At 42.1% G+C, this 18,987-nt stretch overlaps 2 protein-coding genes across 2 annotated transcripts in view; both read right to left on the reverse strand.

The window, feature by feature from the left end:
• CKAP2L (cytoskeleton associated protein 2 like) overlaps positions 1 to 1,443 on the reverse strand; it is a 29,704-nt gene extending 28,261 nt beyond the window's left edge. Inside the window, exon 1 of the mRNA XM_007446017.1 lies at positions 1,413 to 1,443. Coding sequence (XP_007446079.1) covers positions 1,413 to 1,443 — 31 coding nt within the window. The remainder of the gene's footprint in view (positions 1 to 1,412) is intronic.
• Positions 1,444 to 7,536: 6,093 nt separating this feature from the next.
• IL1A (interleukin 1 alpha) lies at positions 7,537 to 18,422 on the reverse strand. The gene is made up of 6 exons (XM_007446018.1): positions 18,372 to 18,422; positions 16,956 to 17,004; positions 15,419 to 15,641; positions 12,670 to 12,843; positions 10,348 to 10,469; positions 7,537 to 7,953 (listed from the first exon to the last, which is right to left on the reverse strand). The coding sequence occupies exons 1-6, from the start codon at positions 18,416 to 18,418 to the stop codon at positions 7,771 to 7,773; spliced, it is 798 nt and encodes a 265-aa protein (XP_007446080.1). The 5' UTR covers positions 18,419 to 18,422; the 3' UTR covers positions 7,537 to 7,770.
• Between the last annotated feature and the right edge of the window lie 565 nt (positions 18,423 to 18,987).

Genomic DNA, 18,987 nt, shown 5'->3' on the forward strand with positions numbered 1-18,987 from the left:
ACACGGTTTCCTTTGGTACTAAGGACAAAATAGGCCAGGTTAGGGGGTTCACGGCAAACATCTATCCATATGGTGACTTTCTAAGCAAGGCATCTGTGAGGGAATGAAAAGTCAGTATTTCCATCTTCAAGAAGTTTCAATCTAGTAGTGGAGATAAAATAAACACAATAATAATTACAATATAAGGCAAAATCTAAGTGCCATTAAAACAGGGTCAAAGAAAGAACTATGGGAGTCCAGAGGCAGAGACTGAGTGAGGGGACTGGGTGGTTGGAAAAGGCTAAAATTCAGTAATGGTTTAAAAAAAAAAAAAATAAGCTATAGGGGTGCAAAACAACTCAACCTCATTTAAACTGAGTTGCCCTGTGTTTTTCGGGGTTTTTTTGCTTTTCGTTTTTGGAGTATAATTGCCTTACAATGTTGTGTTAGCTTCTGCGGCAGAGCCAAGTGAATCAGCCATTCGCATACACACATCCCCTCCCTCTTGGACCGCCCCCCCCCCCATCCCACCCAACTAGGCCATCACAGAGCAGGAGCTATCTATTTTCCATGTGGTAGTGTATTTATGCCCTGTATTTTGATATCTGGCTCTGATGCATCCCTAGGAGACAGCTGTGTCAAGAGGACTGTTGGAGGCTGACAGACGGGGCTGGAATCCCAGCTCTGTGACTTCTAGCAAGTTACCAAACCTTGCTGCTGCTGCTGAGCCTTTAAAATGGGGCAGAAATGCCCAACTTGAAAGGCTGTTGTGTAAGGTGCCTAGAACAGTCAACATGCATTATTACCGAAACCAACAAAACACTATACGCATTTTTGGAGCAGGTGGCAGGCACCTGAGCAGGAGTATGCTGAAAGTTAGCAAAGGGCTCCAGGCACATCTAAGAGGTCGGGGAGCCCTTCAGCCTCCGCGCACGTTTAACCCATCAGCTTCCACCAGGGCGCGCGGGCTTGCGAGGAGATGAGCTCCGCGTCGGGGTGAGACCCTCCTTGACAGCTGTCACAACTCGGGCGGCCGGCGCTGCCCCGAGGGCCACACCCGGGCTCCACCTGGAGCCAAATATGGGCCGCAGGAGCGCCTGGCTTCCTACTGACTGTGCCACCCCGGGCAAGGGGCCTCAGGTTCTTTACCCAAACGAGGTGACAATGACAGCTTTTTGCAGAGCTGCTGCGGGAGTCACTGGGAAGATGCCTGGGAGGCACATGGCCCCGCGCACACCCTCCCCGACCCCCGGCCCCGACTTCTCACCGGGGCCTAGGGCCGGGGCTCGGGTCAGCGCCCCCAGGACCGGAAACGCCGGCGGGGAGGCAGAGGCAGGCAGACGAACGGACCGGCCACTTCCGCTTAAAGGACTCACTCGGGGACCTCCCTACGTCCCCGCCCGTAAGACACAGCGGCTCGAAGTCATACTCACCCGCGGCGGCGGAGGGCCCCGGCAGCACCATGACTCCCCGGCTAAAGTTCTTCTTCAAAAGGCCGCGCCTGCAGTCAACGCCGGCGCGTCGCGCGTGCGCCCACTCTCATTGGCTCCCGTTGGTTTGAATCCCGCCAGTCGGAAGCAGGGGAGGGCGGGACAAAAGGAAATAGACGAGTTGTGGTTGGCTCTGCCAGTCAAATCACCCAGGGGGCCCTTTGATCGGAACAACGTACAGTTGAACGGGCAGTTGGCCCTGAGGGCGGCTGGTTGGGTGGGAGAAGCCCCCCCTTTTAAGGATGCGGTTTCTGGGCCGTTGTGCTGTCACTTACGCTGAAGGCGGCGGGGATGGGCGATGGGGCAGTCCCCGGGCCCCATAGACAACGCCTCCCCAGCCCCCTTAGATGCTAAGGTTCACATAAAAATAAGGTAAAACCAAAATGATGAATTTGGCGACTCCACGTGAGTGTACATCTCCACTTGTTATGGGTCTCTGAAGCTAAAGGATCTTAGTTTTTAGTACTGCAGCGTGGCTCCTTTTATGTTTTTCAGTGTGCTAAGATATACAAAACAAAGTTTACCATTTAAGCCATTTTTAAGTGTACAGTTCAGAGTCATTATGTACATTTACAATGCTGTACAATCATCACCACTGTAAAAAAATCAAACAGGTATCTCAAATAGAGTAGGGAGATCAGAAGGGGGAGTTCTCATATTCTGCGACCACAGGGAGCCCAGTCATAAGTAGAAAGACTCCTGCTTCCTGGCAAGGACTCGCCAATGAAAAGCCAGGGACTCTTTGTTTATTACAGCTCTCCCAACTTCCGTTTCCCCCTCTGTAAAAACATTTTCCTTCCCTCGACTTCAGTGTGGCTCGTCATGGTTTCAGATCCCAAATTGCAATTCTCTGCTGACCCTGAATAAACCCATCTCTGCTGGGAAACTATCTGGCAGTCTATTTCAGGTCAACACCATTATCTGTCTCCGGAGCTTTCGCATCCTCATAAACAGAAACTCTATACCCATTAAACACTAACTCCCTGTTGCCTTCTCCCCCCAGGCCCTGGCAAACACCATTCTACTTTCTGTCTAAGATTTTGACTACTCCGGGAACCTCATTTAAGAGGAATCATACAGTATTTGCCTTTTTGTGACTGACTTATTTCACTTAGCATTAAGTCCTCAAGGTTCATCCATGTTGTAGCGTACGACAGAATTTCCTTCCTTTCTAAGGCTGAATAATATTCCATTGTATGTATATACTACATTTAGTTCATGCATTCATCTGTCACAGACATTTGGGTTACTTCCACCTTTTGGCTATGGTGAATAATGTTGCTTTGAACATGAGTGTACAGTTATCTGTTTGAGCCTCTGCTTTCAATTCTTTGGGTATATAACTTGAAGTGGTATTACTGGATTATACAGTAACTCTATTTTTAATTTTTTGAGGAACCGCCATACTGTTTTCGGGATGGCTCCTTTTTGATGTATATTTTTGATTAGACCTTATCAGCTGGGTGTATGCCTAACCAAGGAAGGGACAATGGGGGCAGGTCCAGACCTCCTGAGTCCCTAGACACACCTCATTCCTTTTATTTCTGTCCTAAAACTTTTCTTTCAAAAATTTCCCCATTTTGGCTAGTCCACAGTTTCATGAAGAGGTTTGGGAAATGCTTTTGGCACTCTATGTGTTAGGGTTCCACTTCCCTAGGTGGTGGATGGAGAGGTGGAGCTGTGTCTGGGCCCATTTTTGCCAGGTTTGCTTCACCATTGGGTGCTCAGCTGGGCATGAAGCCATTGGGGCAGCTCTCCTCTTTGTTTCCAAACAGGGTGTTCAGGAGGGAGCCATGCTGGGGTTTCTGGATTTATATATTTTGACACACTAGTAGTATACAAATATGTTTAAAATAGGACAACTGATAATTATTTACGTGAAAAACTTGGACTCTTTGTCTATAGTGCCATGAATCCTTGCCTAATGGTTAAGTCTAGCAGCTGGGCAGAACATTTTTGGTTAATGAGTAAGAAAGTGGCTCATGTACAGTTTCAGAAAAGTGAAAGGAGTTCTCTTGGTCTTTATAGAATCTTAGTGATCGAATGGGTTGCAGATTGAGAAGTCATCTTGTCCACCACCCAGTGCTAGAATATTCTACAGATCCCATGTGTGCATTGCATCTTTGCAGGAATACTGCTTGGGTCAGGGAGCTGCTTAACCTGTCCTGTTTTAAGACAATGCTGATTATTATGAAAATTAAAGGAAAAAAAAGAGCTCAGATAAGCCTCTTGCTCATTGGTCCCTGTTCTCTGGAGCAACATGGGCTGACTCTGCACCCTTTTCTAAATTCTTTGGATATTTGAAGAACTATTTTGTAGGACACAAAATATGGAAAAAAAAGCTAAATAGGTTTAACAATTCTCAACTCATCTAGCAAAGTATCCATCTTGTGGCTTGAATGGCTTCCCATTGCTCTGAGGCTTAAGTCCTACAACTCCTGTAGGGCCTAGCCTTTGCCTACTTTTACAGCTTCAGCTCATACCACTCTCCCCTTGGTCACTGTAGTTCAGGCACTCTTGCAAAAATGTTTGTAACCTATTTTTTTTATACTCTATGATATACTATGTACAAAATGAAAACATGCTCACCAAATTACAGATGTCACAAAACTAAGAGGAAGAGTCAGTGTATAAAAAAAAAATAAATCAGAATCTGGAACAATCTAGAAAGATCTGGGGCCAAATAAAGATGAAAATTGAACAGGGATATATTTAAAGTTTTGAATTTAGGATGAGAACCTATAGGTCTTTGTTGCCTACAAACCCTATATGAATCAACAATGTCACTTGCTTTCAAAAAGCTAATGTCACTTTCTAAAAACAGCATGGTGTCTGAAATTGGAAGGACAAGATCCCACTCTAAGCTGTGCTGGGCTGGCCATATCCTGAATAGTATACTAATTTCTGGGTAACAAGTTTTATGAGAGATATTGACAAGCCAACATTGGCCAAGACTCAAGAGGACAATTTTGACAAATGTATATGGTCATGAAACCACCACACAATCAAGGAATAGGTATAGATACACAAGCATATTTTACATCCGACACAGTACTTATTGTTATCCCAACTATTTCCATCATCCCCCAAAAGTTCAAGTGTAGGTATATGTAAGCATCAGAGGGATGATTTAATTGGCGGGAGGGTTAGGGAAATATCCTTTCCCTTTTCCTTCTATACCTTGGACTTACAGGTGATGTGGCTCTACTCTCATCAATTTGGAGACTGACGTATAAGACCATAATAAAGAAATAGACTCCAACAAGTTCAGTGCTAGGATTGTTGAAGCTCATCATGGTGACCGTCTCACTGTACATGCAGCTGGGGAGTAGGGGGTAGGGGATATGCATAGCTGAACCTGTTAGAATAATACTTGAGGCCATTTCTAGAATGATTCAATATTTCACTGTTAAAGACTGAGCAGCTATTGTGCTTTTTAAGATTTCTTGAATTGGTATTGCTTGCTCAGTGTTTTGTATTTCTCTATTTCTTAAAATATTGATACCTAGTCTTACTCTAGCCAGACTTGGGGTACAGAAACCCTAGGAAAGTAATGGCAATTAGAAAGAACAGTGTGAAACAAACAAGAGAACAGGGTTTTTCCTTTTCTCTCTGTTTTTCTGCAGTGCTCTGTATCTGTGCCTCTATTCTGTGGTGCTCAATTAGGCTGAGTTTGGCTGTAAGTAATAGCAAACCAAATGTAAATGATTTAAAATCACAATAATGGGACTTCCCTGGTGGTGCAGTGGTCAAGAATCCGCCTGCCAGTGCAGGGGACGTGGTTTCGAGCCCTGGTCTCGGAAGATCCCACATGCCCTGGAGCAACTAAGCCTGTGCGCCACAACTACTGAAGCCCGCATGCCTACAGCCTGTGCTCTGCAACAAGAGAAGCCACTGCAATGAGAAGCCCACGCACGGTAACGAAGAGTAGCCCCCACTCCCCACAACTAGAGAAAGCCCGCGTGCAGCAACGAAGACCTGATGCGGGCAAAAATAAAAAAAAAATAAAATCGCAATAATGTTTCTTGTGGTCTTAAAGTCTGGCAGTAAGTAGATTCTTAGTGCAGCAATGTCTTCAGAGATGCTGACTCTATTTCTCTTTCCATTCTGCCATCCTCAGCGTGTGGCTGTGTCTTCCCAAGTGCAAGTTGGTTAGCACAGTTCCAAGCTCTACGTCCTCATAGAACATGTCTCATGCAGGAAGGAAGGGAGAAAAAAAAGACTTTCTTCTACATGGCTCTTTTATCAGAGTAGAAAATCTTTCCCAGAAATTGCCCCCGGCAGACATCTCATTAGGCAGGACTAACTCAACGTGACTTAGTCATGGGAGGACAGAATGACCATGATTGCCTCAGACCAATTGGACTCATTCTTTGAGTCCAGTTGGTCTAAGCCAATTCAAGACATATTTCCTTCTGAATGAAGTCAGGGTTCTGTCAGTAAGGAAGATGGGGAGATGGTGATTGGGTGGACAACCAACAGTGTTCATCATATTCTTCTCTTCTCTCTCTGATGTCATTTTTAGGATTTTACCTACTAAAAACCTGCTGATGTCTTCCAAGTCTGTATCTAGTTCTAACTTTTCTTGAGTTCCAGACACATCATCATCTGCCCATTGTACATCTGCACCTGGGTGTCCTGCCAGTAGCTCAAGTTACGTGTCTAAAATGGTACTCATTATATTTCATCCTAGAACTCCATATTTTCACCCAAAATACTGATTTAGACACCACTGCTCACCCTCTCTCCAGTAGCAGGAGACTGAGAGTCATCTTGGGCTACTCTTCCACTTCTTCCCACATCTAATTCCAAGTTCTCTTGATTTCAACTTTTTCCAACTCAACATACTTTGTATCTATGCTTTCCAAAAGGATCCATTAGTCCTTAATGTGGCTCTGAATGTGTGGGTTTGTATGGACATATGAACACATGTGTTGTGTGTAATATGAGCTTTAAATGAACCTGGGAATACTATCATTTGTATACCTTTTATGCATACTGGCAAGCTAACAAAGGGGAGAGAAAAACCATAAAATCTTGGTATGGTTTTGTAACACTACTTATAGTTATTTACTTTTATTATCTGTTCCTAATTACCATGCTGTAAAATAATGATTAAGACAACATGTAATTATGGGCCAGATTTACTTTTTTCTAAATTATATTTAATTATGATTGATAATAATGGATCAGTTCACATTGTTGATGGTGATGTAACACTACGATTGGATCACAACTTCTAGAACCTAGAAGAAACGTTGCTCATGTTCCAGAAAAGAAAGTTGAGATAACAGTTGTCCTGTGGTTGCCAAAGTTAGGTTCATCCCATTTTAGCTAGTAGGACTTGAGAGCAGGTGAAATTGAATGACACAAGAATGACAAAGGCAGAGGAGTGAAAGAGTTTGGCCAATTATCAGTTCAAATGAACAAGGTAATTAATACAAATTTATTATCGTAATTACAGAACTCCCAGGTACTAGAATACAGAGCTTCACAGCAATGGAAAAAGCACAACTTGGATCAAAGTGCCTTAGTGCCTGAAACTCATTCAGCCTGGAAAACACTGTCTACTATTGTTGAAGATACATGGGCATACTCAGAGATTGCAAAAATTGCCATAAATATAATAATGTTACAATTATCTTAGAAATAATATTTATAAATATATAAGTGTAATAAATAATAATTTTAAATAATATTGCATCCTTTGCCTTCTTCTTGAGGCTCAGCTTCAAGAAGTATTTTACTAAAACGAGCTCACGGATTGGCATAAAATACCGTTGAGGCAGGAAGGATATAGCCATCATTCCCTCCATTTTGAAGATGATCAAACTGAGGTCCCAGAAACTTACAGTGTTTGATAAAGGGTCCATCAGCAACTTAAAGGCAGAAGCTAAGCAGTTGGAATGAAATCCTGGGTCCATGGCTTCTCATTCCAAATACTATGGTGGGTATTTCTTAGTATTCTTATGCCTTAGTTAACCCATCTGTAATATGGGTAGAGCCTTTTTGGTAGCCACGGTCAGTAGCCCTGGCCCTCCCAAGATTGTATGCATAGTAATAATTAAAATGATTGGTAATTTGCAAAGCATAGGGTGTTCTTTAAATAACAAGCAACATTATATGTTAGTGTTGGTTCTACTAGACTTTGTGCCCTCTCTTAGAAAGAGAGTGAATATTCATTTAGAGTTACAAAGGCTCAACACATGCTCAGAGAGTGACTAAGAGTGCAGGATTTGACTCCTTCGTGTACATGGTACATACAGATTGTCAACACTTCACAAGTAAGTAGCCTCCACAGTCAAAACTGAAAGTCAGTGTTAGAGGGCGGGCCCCTTGCCAGGTGCACCCGTTTTTCTTGCTTTGTGGCAAAATACAACTTTGGATGGGCAACTGATTTGAAGTTGCTCATACTGCCAGTCCTTTCCAAGAAGAAGAGGAGATTGGTCTCATCTTTGATGGTTTGGGGTGTCTCGGGCATCTCCTAGGATAAGGAAAACAAAGATCTATTAAAAGAGAACAGGAAGATGCTAAAAAAAGAACTGATGCTCAATCCCTTGGCTTTTGGTCTTCATGAGATACACAGCATTTTAGGACTATGACTCGGTAACATGATGATATAGGTTCTTCATTCATTTGTTCATTCAGAAAGCATTTATTACATGCCTGTTAGATGCATGGCCCCATCTATTCATAATAATTGATTTCCTCAGTTAACTGGAGAGAAATCCAATGTCATCATGAATATCGCCAAAGACACTAGTGTCTCACTGTATCCTGACAGGTAGGGTGAAACATTCTTCTTGTCCTGCCTGAACATGGGAATAGAACATTTTGCATCAGATATGAGCACTAAGGATGCTAAGACCTTGAAACCTTTTGACCTCTAAATGTGCAAAACATACTTTGGGAAAATAACTTAGAATTCAGACATGTTTATCTCTGTATTTAAGTCAACAGTTGAAGACTAAAGAAACCCAAATCTCACACACACACATACACAAAACTTCCCAGGCATATTAGAAGCTGAATCCTTTCAGTACACTTTTTTGAAAATTGTGATCCCTTTAGACGACACTCCTCTTGTTCCTCTTGCGAGTATGAAAAAAATTTAACAGTACTTTCATGGAAAAACAAAATTCACGTTCTAACTTAAGATGCTTCTTCTCTATTCTTTTAATAGAAAAGAACTAAATACCCTTTTGAGGTTTCCTTGGGTTTTTCAATGTCAACAAGGATTTTATTTCTCAAACCTATTTCTCTCCGTTTCCCCCTCTTCCTCTTGTTGGTTCTATCTCCAAAATATAACCAGATTCTGTCTCCTTCTTTCCACCTGTCTCACAACTCCCACCCCCCACCCACCCCAACTGTTACTACCACATCTTAATCAGATTTTCTCTATTGCCTCCTTTCTGATCTATTCTCTGAGTTAGAAAATATAAGTAAAGTCAGAATACTTCCCTGTTTGAAATCCTTTCCTCTATTTATCTTTCCTTTTTTTCAGGGTGTCCCAGCTTCTTGGGTGTCCCTTCTGATCTTTGAAGCTGGCCTTGTAAAGCTCTAGGGCTGGGTGCACTCAGATCCCTTTGTTTGGAATGCCCCCCCCCCACCCCCAACCCTTGATGGCATGCTCCCTCCTAGCAGCAGCTCTCATCTCTAGGGAGCTCTGTGTAAAAAGCATGCTCTCATTTTCTCTATCTCAGCACCCTGTTCATTGGCTTTACAGCATCTTGCACTTTTTGCTGGTTGTTTGGCTCATCTATTGTCTGTGCCCTTCAGAAGAGTGAGTTCTATAAGGCTTTGGCTCACCACTGTCTACTGAGCTGTTGACACTGCTTGAAAAATAGAAGGCTCTCAATAAACAACGTTTGTTGAATGAATTCACAAATGAAGTTACTGCCCTGCTCTATAGACATCACTTTCATCTGACTTGATCCAGGAAGAGAGACACATGCATCCACATAAATCCTAGTTAGGGTAGGAGCGGGGGTTGGATTACACATTTACTGAATAAGAGTCACCCACTAATCAGTGGAGAAAACATTTGGCTCTAGTGGGCATGTGTGTGTGTCTGTATGTTTGGAGGGGAATGTGGTAGTAGAGATGAGGCTGGGCTGAGAGAGAAAACTGGCACCAATGAAGAGAGAGAGCCACTGCAGTCAGAAGGCCAGGGTTTGAGCCTTGGCTCCCAGCTTTTGCTTTGTACCCACTGGCAGGTGATTAATCCTCTGTGATCTCAGTGGCTTATTTGACACTCTTGGAGGCAGGCCCCCTGGTCCTAAAGCCTACCCTCATGTAGGTCAGATAGTAGATGTCAGTAAAGCTCAAAGAGGGATGGAATAAACAGATGCCCAGGGATGGGAGGTGAATAGAACCAGGCAGGGAAAAGAGAAAGAAGAAGGCAGTTTGCCTTTTATGTAATTTTGTCACCTCCATCTTGCTCTCTCACAGATCCTGCCTAGAACTACCATATAGTGGGTAAGAAGTAGGATGGGGGCTTCCCTGGTGGCGCAGTGGTTGAGAGTCCGCCTGCCAATGCAGGGGACTCGGGTTCGTGCCCCGGTCCGGGAAGATCCCACATGCCGCGGAGCGGCTGGGCCCGTGAGCCGTGGCCGCTGAGCCTGCGCATCCGGAGCCTGTGCTCCACAATGGGAGAGGCCACAACAGTGAGAGGCCCGCGAACTGCAAAAAATAAATAAATAAATAAAATAAAATAAAATAAAATAAAAAAGTAGGATGGAAAAGCAGGTGGGCAGGTAGGACTGTGGTAGGAAGAAAAGAGGACTGTGCCATCCTGCTAGGGGTGTCTGCCTCTTGGGATCATCTACAAATGCATGGGTTGTAAATGAAGGTAAATTGGAGACTGAGAACAACTGACCTTTAGCAATACGGGTTCGTCTTCGTTTTGAGCACACACAAACAGTTGAGTTTTTGAGATTCTTAGAGTCACAGGAAGTAGAGAATCCTCTTCTGATGTATAAGAACTTACGTCAAATTTCACTGGCAAAGAGAAAAGCCAAAAAAAAAAAAAAAAGTAAATCCATTGTATTTGTGTAAAATCAAGTGTCTATGAAGATGCTGTGTGTGGGCTTCCCTGGTGGCACAGTGGTTGGGAATCCGCCTACCAATGCAGGGGACACGGGTTCGAGCCCTGGTCCAGGAGGATCCCACATGCCACAGAGCAATTCAGTCTGTGCGTCACAACTACTGAGCCTGTGCTCTAGAGCCCGCTAGCCACAACTACTGAGCTCACGTGCTGCAACTACTGAAGCCCACGTGCCTAGAGCCCGTGCTCCGCAACAAGAGAAGCCACCGCAATGAGAAGCCCGTGCACTGCAACGAAGAGTAGCCCCTGCTCACCGCAAATAGAGAAAGCCCGCACATAGCAATGAAGACCCAATGCAGCCAAAAATAAATAAATAAGAAATAAATTTATATATATATATAAAAGATGCTCTGTGTGTGTGTGTGCAGTTATGTCCCCAACTATGGTGTAAGTACCCGAAGGTCAGGAATGGAATTTATACATCTTTGTATCCTTGACAATGTCTGCCTTATTCACTAGGCAGGTAAATACTTGGTTAATGGCTTTAGAATTTTCTATGTTGAATGAATGCTTGGGGGCTGCATATTTATTGAATCTCTTATAATTATATTAGTGGGATAAGACCCTGGAATTTGTGAAGTCATGAGTAAAATGGAGGGGTTTAGAAGCTGATACACTCATATGTTGCTAAGGATAGTGAAAAGTAGTTCAGTTTTCCTTAGAGAACAATGCTTAATAAGAGCTGTAAAATTATTTATGCCTAGAAATCCAGCATCTGGGATACGTTCCAAGAAATAAGCTCATAGAGAAAGAAATAATTTAAACAAAGACATTTGCAACTGAATTATTTAAAGCAAACCCAAGGCACCAGCATAGCAACATGATCGAATATTCTAGTGCCATTAAAAATGGCAAATACATATACTCTGTCAATATGTGGAAAAATTGTGTGAAACAATATTAAGTAGGAAAGTAGAACACAAAATAATTTGTAAATGTCTTATAGTGGAAAGCATGTTAGCTGAAATATATCCAATCAGAAAGAGCCCTGCTTGTTTATCACAAAGTAGCCTCTTTGGACCTCTGAAGATAATTTTGTTTACTGATGACATGCCCCTAAGCTAAAATATGTACACCATGGAAATTGGATCGTTGTGACAAAATTTCTTGCATCCTAAATTTCATTCTTCAGAACATATTTGCAGCTTATTGGCTACTTTGCCTCACAATTATGTTATCAGAGATAATGATTCTTGGGCTTCCCTGATGGCGCAGTGGTTAAGAATCCGCCTGCCAGTGCAGGGGACACGGGTTCGAGCGTGGTCCAGGAAAATCCCACATGCCGCGAAACAACTAAGCCTGTGCACCACAACTACTGAGCTCACGTGCTGCAACTACTGAAGCCCTCACGCCTAGAGCCCATGCTCTGCAACAAGAGAAGCCGCAACAGTGAGAAGCCCGAGCACCACAAGGAAAAGAAGCCCCCTGCTCGTCGCATCTAGAGAAAGCCCGTGCGCAGCAACGAAGTCCCAACGCAGCGAATAAATAAATAAATAAACAAATATATATATATATATATATATATATATATATATATATATATGACTAATTGAAAAAAAGAACTGTCAACTGAGAATTCTATATCTGGCAAAACTGTCCTTCAAAACTGAATGAGAAATTAAGACACAAATATATATATATATATATATATATATATATATATATATATATATATATATAAAGATAATGATTCTTCCTAGTTTGGTGTTATTTGGAAGTTTGATCAGCAGGCTCCTCATTGGCTTCTGAGTAAATTTGCATAAGTCACTGAATATCTCTGAGGCTCCATTTACTTACCTTTAAAATCAAGGATAAGACTACCTCAGAGAACCAAAGGAGACAGTATCTCAGAAAGCTTTAAACTGCAATTAGAGCTTTCATAGCTAAGACACTTCTCTCTTGTTAAAGCTTCCAGATTTGGCTGAAGTTCCTGTCGTTGCCCAGAATTTTTACCAGGGATGATGTGCTTCATCCTATTCTAGATAAATCGTGCAAAGCCAGGAATCTAGAGAGGTTTATTCTTTAAAAGCAGAAAGCTTAAAAGAAATACAGAAATAAAAAGGGTGGGGGAAGATGACAGAATTGTCCATTTACCTGCCTCATCCAGATTATTTAATGCAGCAGCCACGAGGTATGGACCTGACGAATCTTGAACTATACTTTGATGGAGGGCGTCATTCAGGATGCATTGCTCTTTGATGACCCTAATAAAGTTGTATTGCATGTTGCTCTGGAAGCTGTAATGTGCTGATCTGGGCTTGATGATTTCTAAAACCGTTATCACGAGCTCAGATTAATGTCCAAGTACAAACATAGATGATATACATGCTCTAATACAAGCTATTGAAGGGACAATGAAGAATATCCCAGTCTAGGTGAGGAAACTGAGAGAGAAGTGAAATCACCCTGTCAGCAGAATTGGTTCTAGGATTATCCCTGTGGTTACTTATTTGTTTCTTTTTAAACTTAGATTCTTCAGGCAATAGTTTTTTTAAAAAAGATTACCTGTACAACTTTTTTGGTTGTTTGGAGGTTTGTAAGTAACCAGGAAGACACCCTGTATTCTCCACCTATAGTTTTAAATGAATGCACTCTGAGAAAAAAATGAATACACTAGGAATTTTTTTTTTTTTTTTTTCGCGGTACGCGGGCCTCTCACTGTTGTGGCCTCTCCCGCTGCGGAGCACAGGCTCCGGACGCGCAGGCTCAGTGGCCATGGCTCACGGGCCCAGCCGCTCCGCGGCATGTGGGATCTTCCTGGACCGGGGCACGAACCCGCGTCCGCTGCATCGGCAGGCGGACTCTCAACCACTGCGCCACCAGGGAAGCCCCACTAGGAATTTTATATGTCACTGAGGTGCAGGTCTAAATGTCTGCCACCTTTTTTTTTTTTTTAAATCTTTATTGGAGTATAATTGCTGTACAATGGTGTGTCAGTTTCTGCTTTATAACAAAGTGAATCAGCTATACATATATCCCCGTATCTCCTCCCTCTTGCGTCTCCCTCCCTCCCACCCTCCCTATCCCACCCCTCTAGGTGGTCACAAAGCACCGAGCTGATCTCCCTGTGTTATGCGGCTGCTTCCCACTAGCTATCTATTTCACATTTGGTGGTGTATATATGTCCATGCCTCTCTCTCACTTCATCCCATCTAAACTTTCCCCCTCCCCGTGTCCTCAAGTCCATTCTCTACATCTGCGTCTTTATTCCTGTCTTGCCCCTACGTTCTTCAGAACCTTTTTTTTTTTTTTTTTTTTTTTTTCCCCTATTTTTGGGCTTTTCTCTTTCTGACTTCACTCTGTATGACAGACTCTAGGTCCATCCACCTCATTACAAATAACTCAATTTCATTTCTTTTCATGGCTGAGTAATATTCCATTGTATATATGTGCCACATCTTCTCTATCCATTCATCTGTTGATGGACACTTAGATTGCTTCCATGTCCTGGCTATTGTAAATAGTGCTGTGATGAACACTGTGGTATATGACTGTTCTTGAATTATGGTTTTCTCAGGGTATATGCCCAGTAGTGGGATTGCTGGGTCATATGGTAGTTCTATTTTTTAGTTTTTTAAGGAACCTCCATACTGTTCTCCATAGTCTGCCACCTTTCTTTTCATTTTTTGAAAAGAATTTTTTCTTTTTTTTTTTCTATCTACCACCTTTCTGAACAGGGGTATATGTCAACAGCTTCACAAATCCTCATGGCTCTGAATAATTCTACTTCTAGGAATTTTTTTATTCTAAGGAAATAAATGATAGAAATGAAGATTTATTGATATGGCTATTCATTGCCACATTACTTATAATGGTAAAAAACTGGAGCTCTAAAATGCCTTTTATTTATTGACAAATGAAAAAAGTTGGATATTAAATTGTATGTAATTGACCTAATAATGCTTAACATGTATATTCCTGTGTGTGCATTCACATAGAAAAGACTTTAAGGAAGGTAACATAGTGCTGGCAGTGGTAAACTCTTGAGGGGTAGTATGAGTATGCGTGGTTTTAACTTTCATTCTTGTATTTTCCAATTTTCTAGGTGAACATGTGTTAATATTTAGCTGTTACTTAAAAAGTATTAGGTTTATATTTCATGTGGAGGCTTGTATAGTGAAGGCATGGGAGAAAAATCATGACTTCTATGGTCAGATAGAACTGATTTGATTTGACACTTTACTACTTACACACTGAGATTTCGGGCAGGTCACTATCTCACTGAGCTTAATTTCCTCATATATAAAACAAGAATGTAGGATTGTTGTGAAGGTTAGAGATAATGCAGCCATTAGTAAGTTAGTAGTGTTGGTAGTATTAACAAAATAGTAGTAGTAATAATACTAATGCTAATAATAGCTAATATTTTTTAGGTATTGTCTATGTGCCAGGCATTATTTTAGTCCAGAAGCTTGCAAGTATCGACTCATTTAACCTTCACAACAGTTAGGGGATTACCCCCATTTTACAGTAGAGGAAACTGAAGTAGAGAAAGGTTAAGTAACTTTGCCCAAGGAGACATAGTCGGTATGTGGAGGAGCATAACTTCCACAGTGGAAGTCACCCACAAACAGTACGTAACTGCTTTCTGTCGAAAGGCGCAAAGTCACGTGACCTTAAGAATATGGCTACGAAGTGAGCCTGTGAGCAGGTATGCTCAACTCAAGCCACTGCTGACGTCTTCCCACTGGAGAAGGCTAAAAATTAACTTTCCTTTCTTATAGTTACCAGACGAATGGTTGGTTGCCCTCTTGTTACTCAAGCTTTTATTTTTCCCTGTACTCTGCTGTCCCCATTTGCTTAAAAATAGAAAACAAAGATATTATTGCACTTGACCCCTTACCTTCTTCTGTATCATTGGCCATGTCTTCCAGGTCATCATCGGTGAGGAACTGATTTAAACTCAACCATCTGTTCTTCAGAATCTTCCCTTTGGCTGCCATCATCACCACATTTTCCTTGAAGGTAAGCTTGGATGTCTTAGAGGTTTCAGGTGTATTCAGAGACATAAATTTATCCATGCAGTCCTCATGAAGTGGTTCATAGCTTGCATCATAGAAGGACTTCTGTGAGGAAGGAAAATGAAAACTGAGAGGCTGCCCATGGCCATAGAATGAGACTCCTTTATAACAGGAGTTTTATTCAACAGACTTAGAGAGAAGAATGTCCATGTTGGTCTTGGGTAACCCATGTTTCATCAGTCTTTCCCTCCTTCCTCCTTTCCTCCTTTCCTTTTCCTCTGCCTCCTTCCTCTTTACCCACTTCCTCCCATCCCTCCTTTGAGGATTTCCCTGAAAAGATGTGATCTCTGGGAAGGTCTTTGTCATCCAACCACAGACTCAAAAATGAGATCTTGTTATACTTAGTGAAGTAAGTCAGAGAAAGACAAATACTATATGATATCACTTATATGGGGAATCTAAAAAATAATACAAATGGACCTATATACAAAACAGAAATAGACTCACAGACGTAGAAAACAAACTTACGGTTACCAAAGGGGAGATGTAAGGGGGGAGGGGCAAATTAGGGACGTGGAATTAAGAGATACACACTACTCTACATAAAATAGATAAGCAACAAGGATTTACTGTATAGCACAGGAAATTATATTCAATATCTTGTAATAGCCTATATCAGAAAAATACTGTATCACTATGCCTCCTCCTGAAACTAACACAATATTGTAAATCAACTATATTTCAGTAAAAAAAAAATGACATGTTGTAATGAAACAGGTCTACAAGTGATCTTAGTGAGTGGTAGCCTTCCGGTCAGTTCCCCCTTAGGAGGTTAAACATCTACTTGACAATGCTTAAATATTTTAGAAATACTCCTCTAGGTATAGCTTTTAGAACCAGTACCGAAGACACACAAACCAGTACCTATTTGTGGTCTCCTAGCCAAATAACACAGCATGTGAATGGCTGCAGATTTTTTACTTTCAACTGGTCTGCTTCTTCCATTTCAGCTTCATGGGCTATTACACTTAGAGGGCTATCTCTAATCTCTGGAGCTGGTGTTAGAGAAGGTGTCAACAACACGTCACTTAAGGAGACGGACCCCTGGTGAAGTGGCCCAAAGGGGCTGTCCCAGGATGGCAAAACCAACATTCTGATTGAAGGCTGACCCAGGAGACTCCATTCTTGGAGTTTCAGGTGAGTTCTGCTCTGTTCTGGGAAAATCTGGTGACCATGAATGATGCCATCAACTGTTAGTGCAAAGAGGCAGTTGGTCTCGCTTATAATGAAAAAATGCATGTCTCTGGACTTCTAGTGAAGGTAAAACAGAAGCATCTAAGATTCAAGCCGTTGTTATACTAGTAGAGAAAATACTGCATAAACACAGCAATCTCCTAAGAATTACAGTCATATGCTTACCTGATTCAGAGACAGATGGTCAATTTCGGAACTGTATTCTTCATTTTCACTGTTAAACAAGAGGATGAGAATTTAATTCTGTTTGTTATATCACTGCAGTCACTGGGCAACATATTTTAATAACTATATTAGCTTTGGGTAACACACACACACACACATGGCCATTACTGTCATCTTTGAAAATTAAGGACCTCTGTGCATACACACCCATACAGTAATTTGTACTTGATAATTTGGCATTAGTAATCATTGGGCCAGGCCTTGAACTCTACCTGTGCTCTATCTATAAAAATGAGGCTTGGCTAACCAATTGAAGAGTTGTAATTGAATTTTGGAGAAAAATTTTAAGCTCCTGAAGAGAGAAGAAACACTTTTGAAGCACCTCATTTAAATTTGAACCAAATGGGTTATATGTTACACTTTGCTTTCATGTATTCACTAAAACAGATTTAATAATTTATACCTTGCAAAATATCCAGGCAACATTTCCATAGTCTAGTTTGTGGTTAGTGTATCTTAATAGGTAATGGGAATACCATGTTGGTTTAAAGTGTTATACAATTTTAACTTTTTATTCATTATCTTTCTCCTATGTCTGAATGAGATTGACTGTGTATGTTTCACATGCTCCAATTGCTGTGAAGCCATTTCCTATTCCAGATTGAGATCAAGAAGTTTTCCTGAGAAAGGTTTCTCTTTCTGACAATCCATTAAAACTCCTTACTGTATCAGGGCATGTGAACCAGACTGAAGCTGTGTCTAAGCAGATGCTGAAAGCCACTAGGACCCAGCAGCCCTTAAAAGGGATCTTTCGGGCTTCCCCGGTGGCGCAGTGGTTGAGAATCTGCCTGCTAATGCAGGGCACATGGGTTCGAGCCCTGGTCTGGGAAGATCCCACATGCCGCGGAGCAACTGGGCCCGTGAGCCACAACTACTGAGCCTGCGCGTCTGGAGCCTGTGCTCCGCAACAAGAGGGGCCGCGATAGTGAGAGGCCCGCGCACCGCGATGAAGAGTGGCCCCCGCTTGCCACAACTGGAGAAAGCCCTCGCACAGAAACGAAGACCCAACACAGCAAAACTAAATAAATAAATTAATAAACTCCTACCCCCAACATCTAAAAAAAACAAAAACAAAAAACCAACCTGATTAAAAAATGGGCAAAAGACCTGAATAGACATTTAAAAAAAAAAAAAAGTGATCTTTCTAGAATGGCTACCTCCCTGTCAATTTCACCTCAGTTTACATTCTGGGTGCTGTTTCCCTGGGTCTTCACTGAACCTGCCCTGACTTCAGAGGTAGGACACATCTTTACAGCCTCTGTGGGTCTGGCCCATGCTGGTTACGGTAATCTCAGCTGGATTCTAATGTACCTTGATCCCCTCATTAAATCACAAGAGACAGAATCTCTTTCCTACCTGTAACAGTTCTTCAGATCTTCAAAGAGGTCAGGGACTTTGGCCATCTTCACTTCTGCAACAGAGAACATCAGTAGCTGTCAGCCCTGCCAGCCTCTGAACCAGATGCCAGCAAGGAGAACCACCTCCCCTTCGTGTTTCTTGAGACATTTAATGAATGACTTAGCTCACACTCAGCATTCTTCTTTTCACTCCCTTGAATTATTTGCATATGTATTTGCCTCCTCTGCTACACAGTAAACTTCTTTTAGAATCTTGGTAACCCTTATGTGTCCAACCCAATGCACCGCACATGGTAGGCATTCAATGAAAGTTTGAATAAGTAAAAAACAAGAAACAAAGAATCCCCAACAAGGATGAGATATTTACCTTACACAGATGCAAGAGAGAGACAGAAATTCCCAGTTTTCTCCTAACAGTTTTTGGTTGTAGAGATTCCCTCCAAGGAAAGCCTTGGCTGCACCCTCCAATGCCCTCATATGTAACCAGTTCCTCTGTCCCTCTATTTCCCACCAGTAGAGAGAATCATTTTCTGAAATCTGACTGTGATTCTAACTCACACACCAAACCAGAGAGGGATGGGAAAGGAAGAGGCTTTAGCTTCAGAGGAGGCAGT

Source organism: Lipotes vexillifer, unplaced genomic scaffold, assembly GCF_000442215.2.
Source record: "Lipotes vexillifer unplaced genomic scaffold, Lipotes_vexillifer_v1.1 scaffold1275, whole genome shotgun sequence".
In the NCBI taxonomy this organism is placed as follows: Eukaryota; Metazoa; Chordata; class Mammalia; order Artiodactyla; family Lipotidae; genus Lipotes; species Lipotes vexillifer.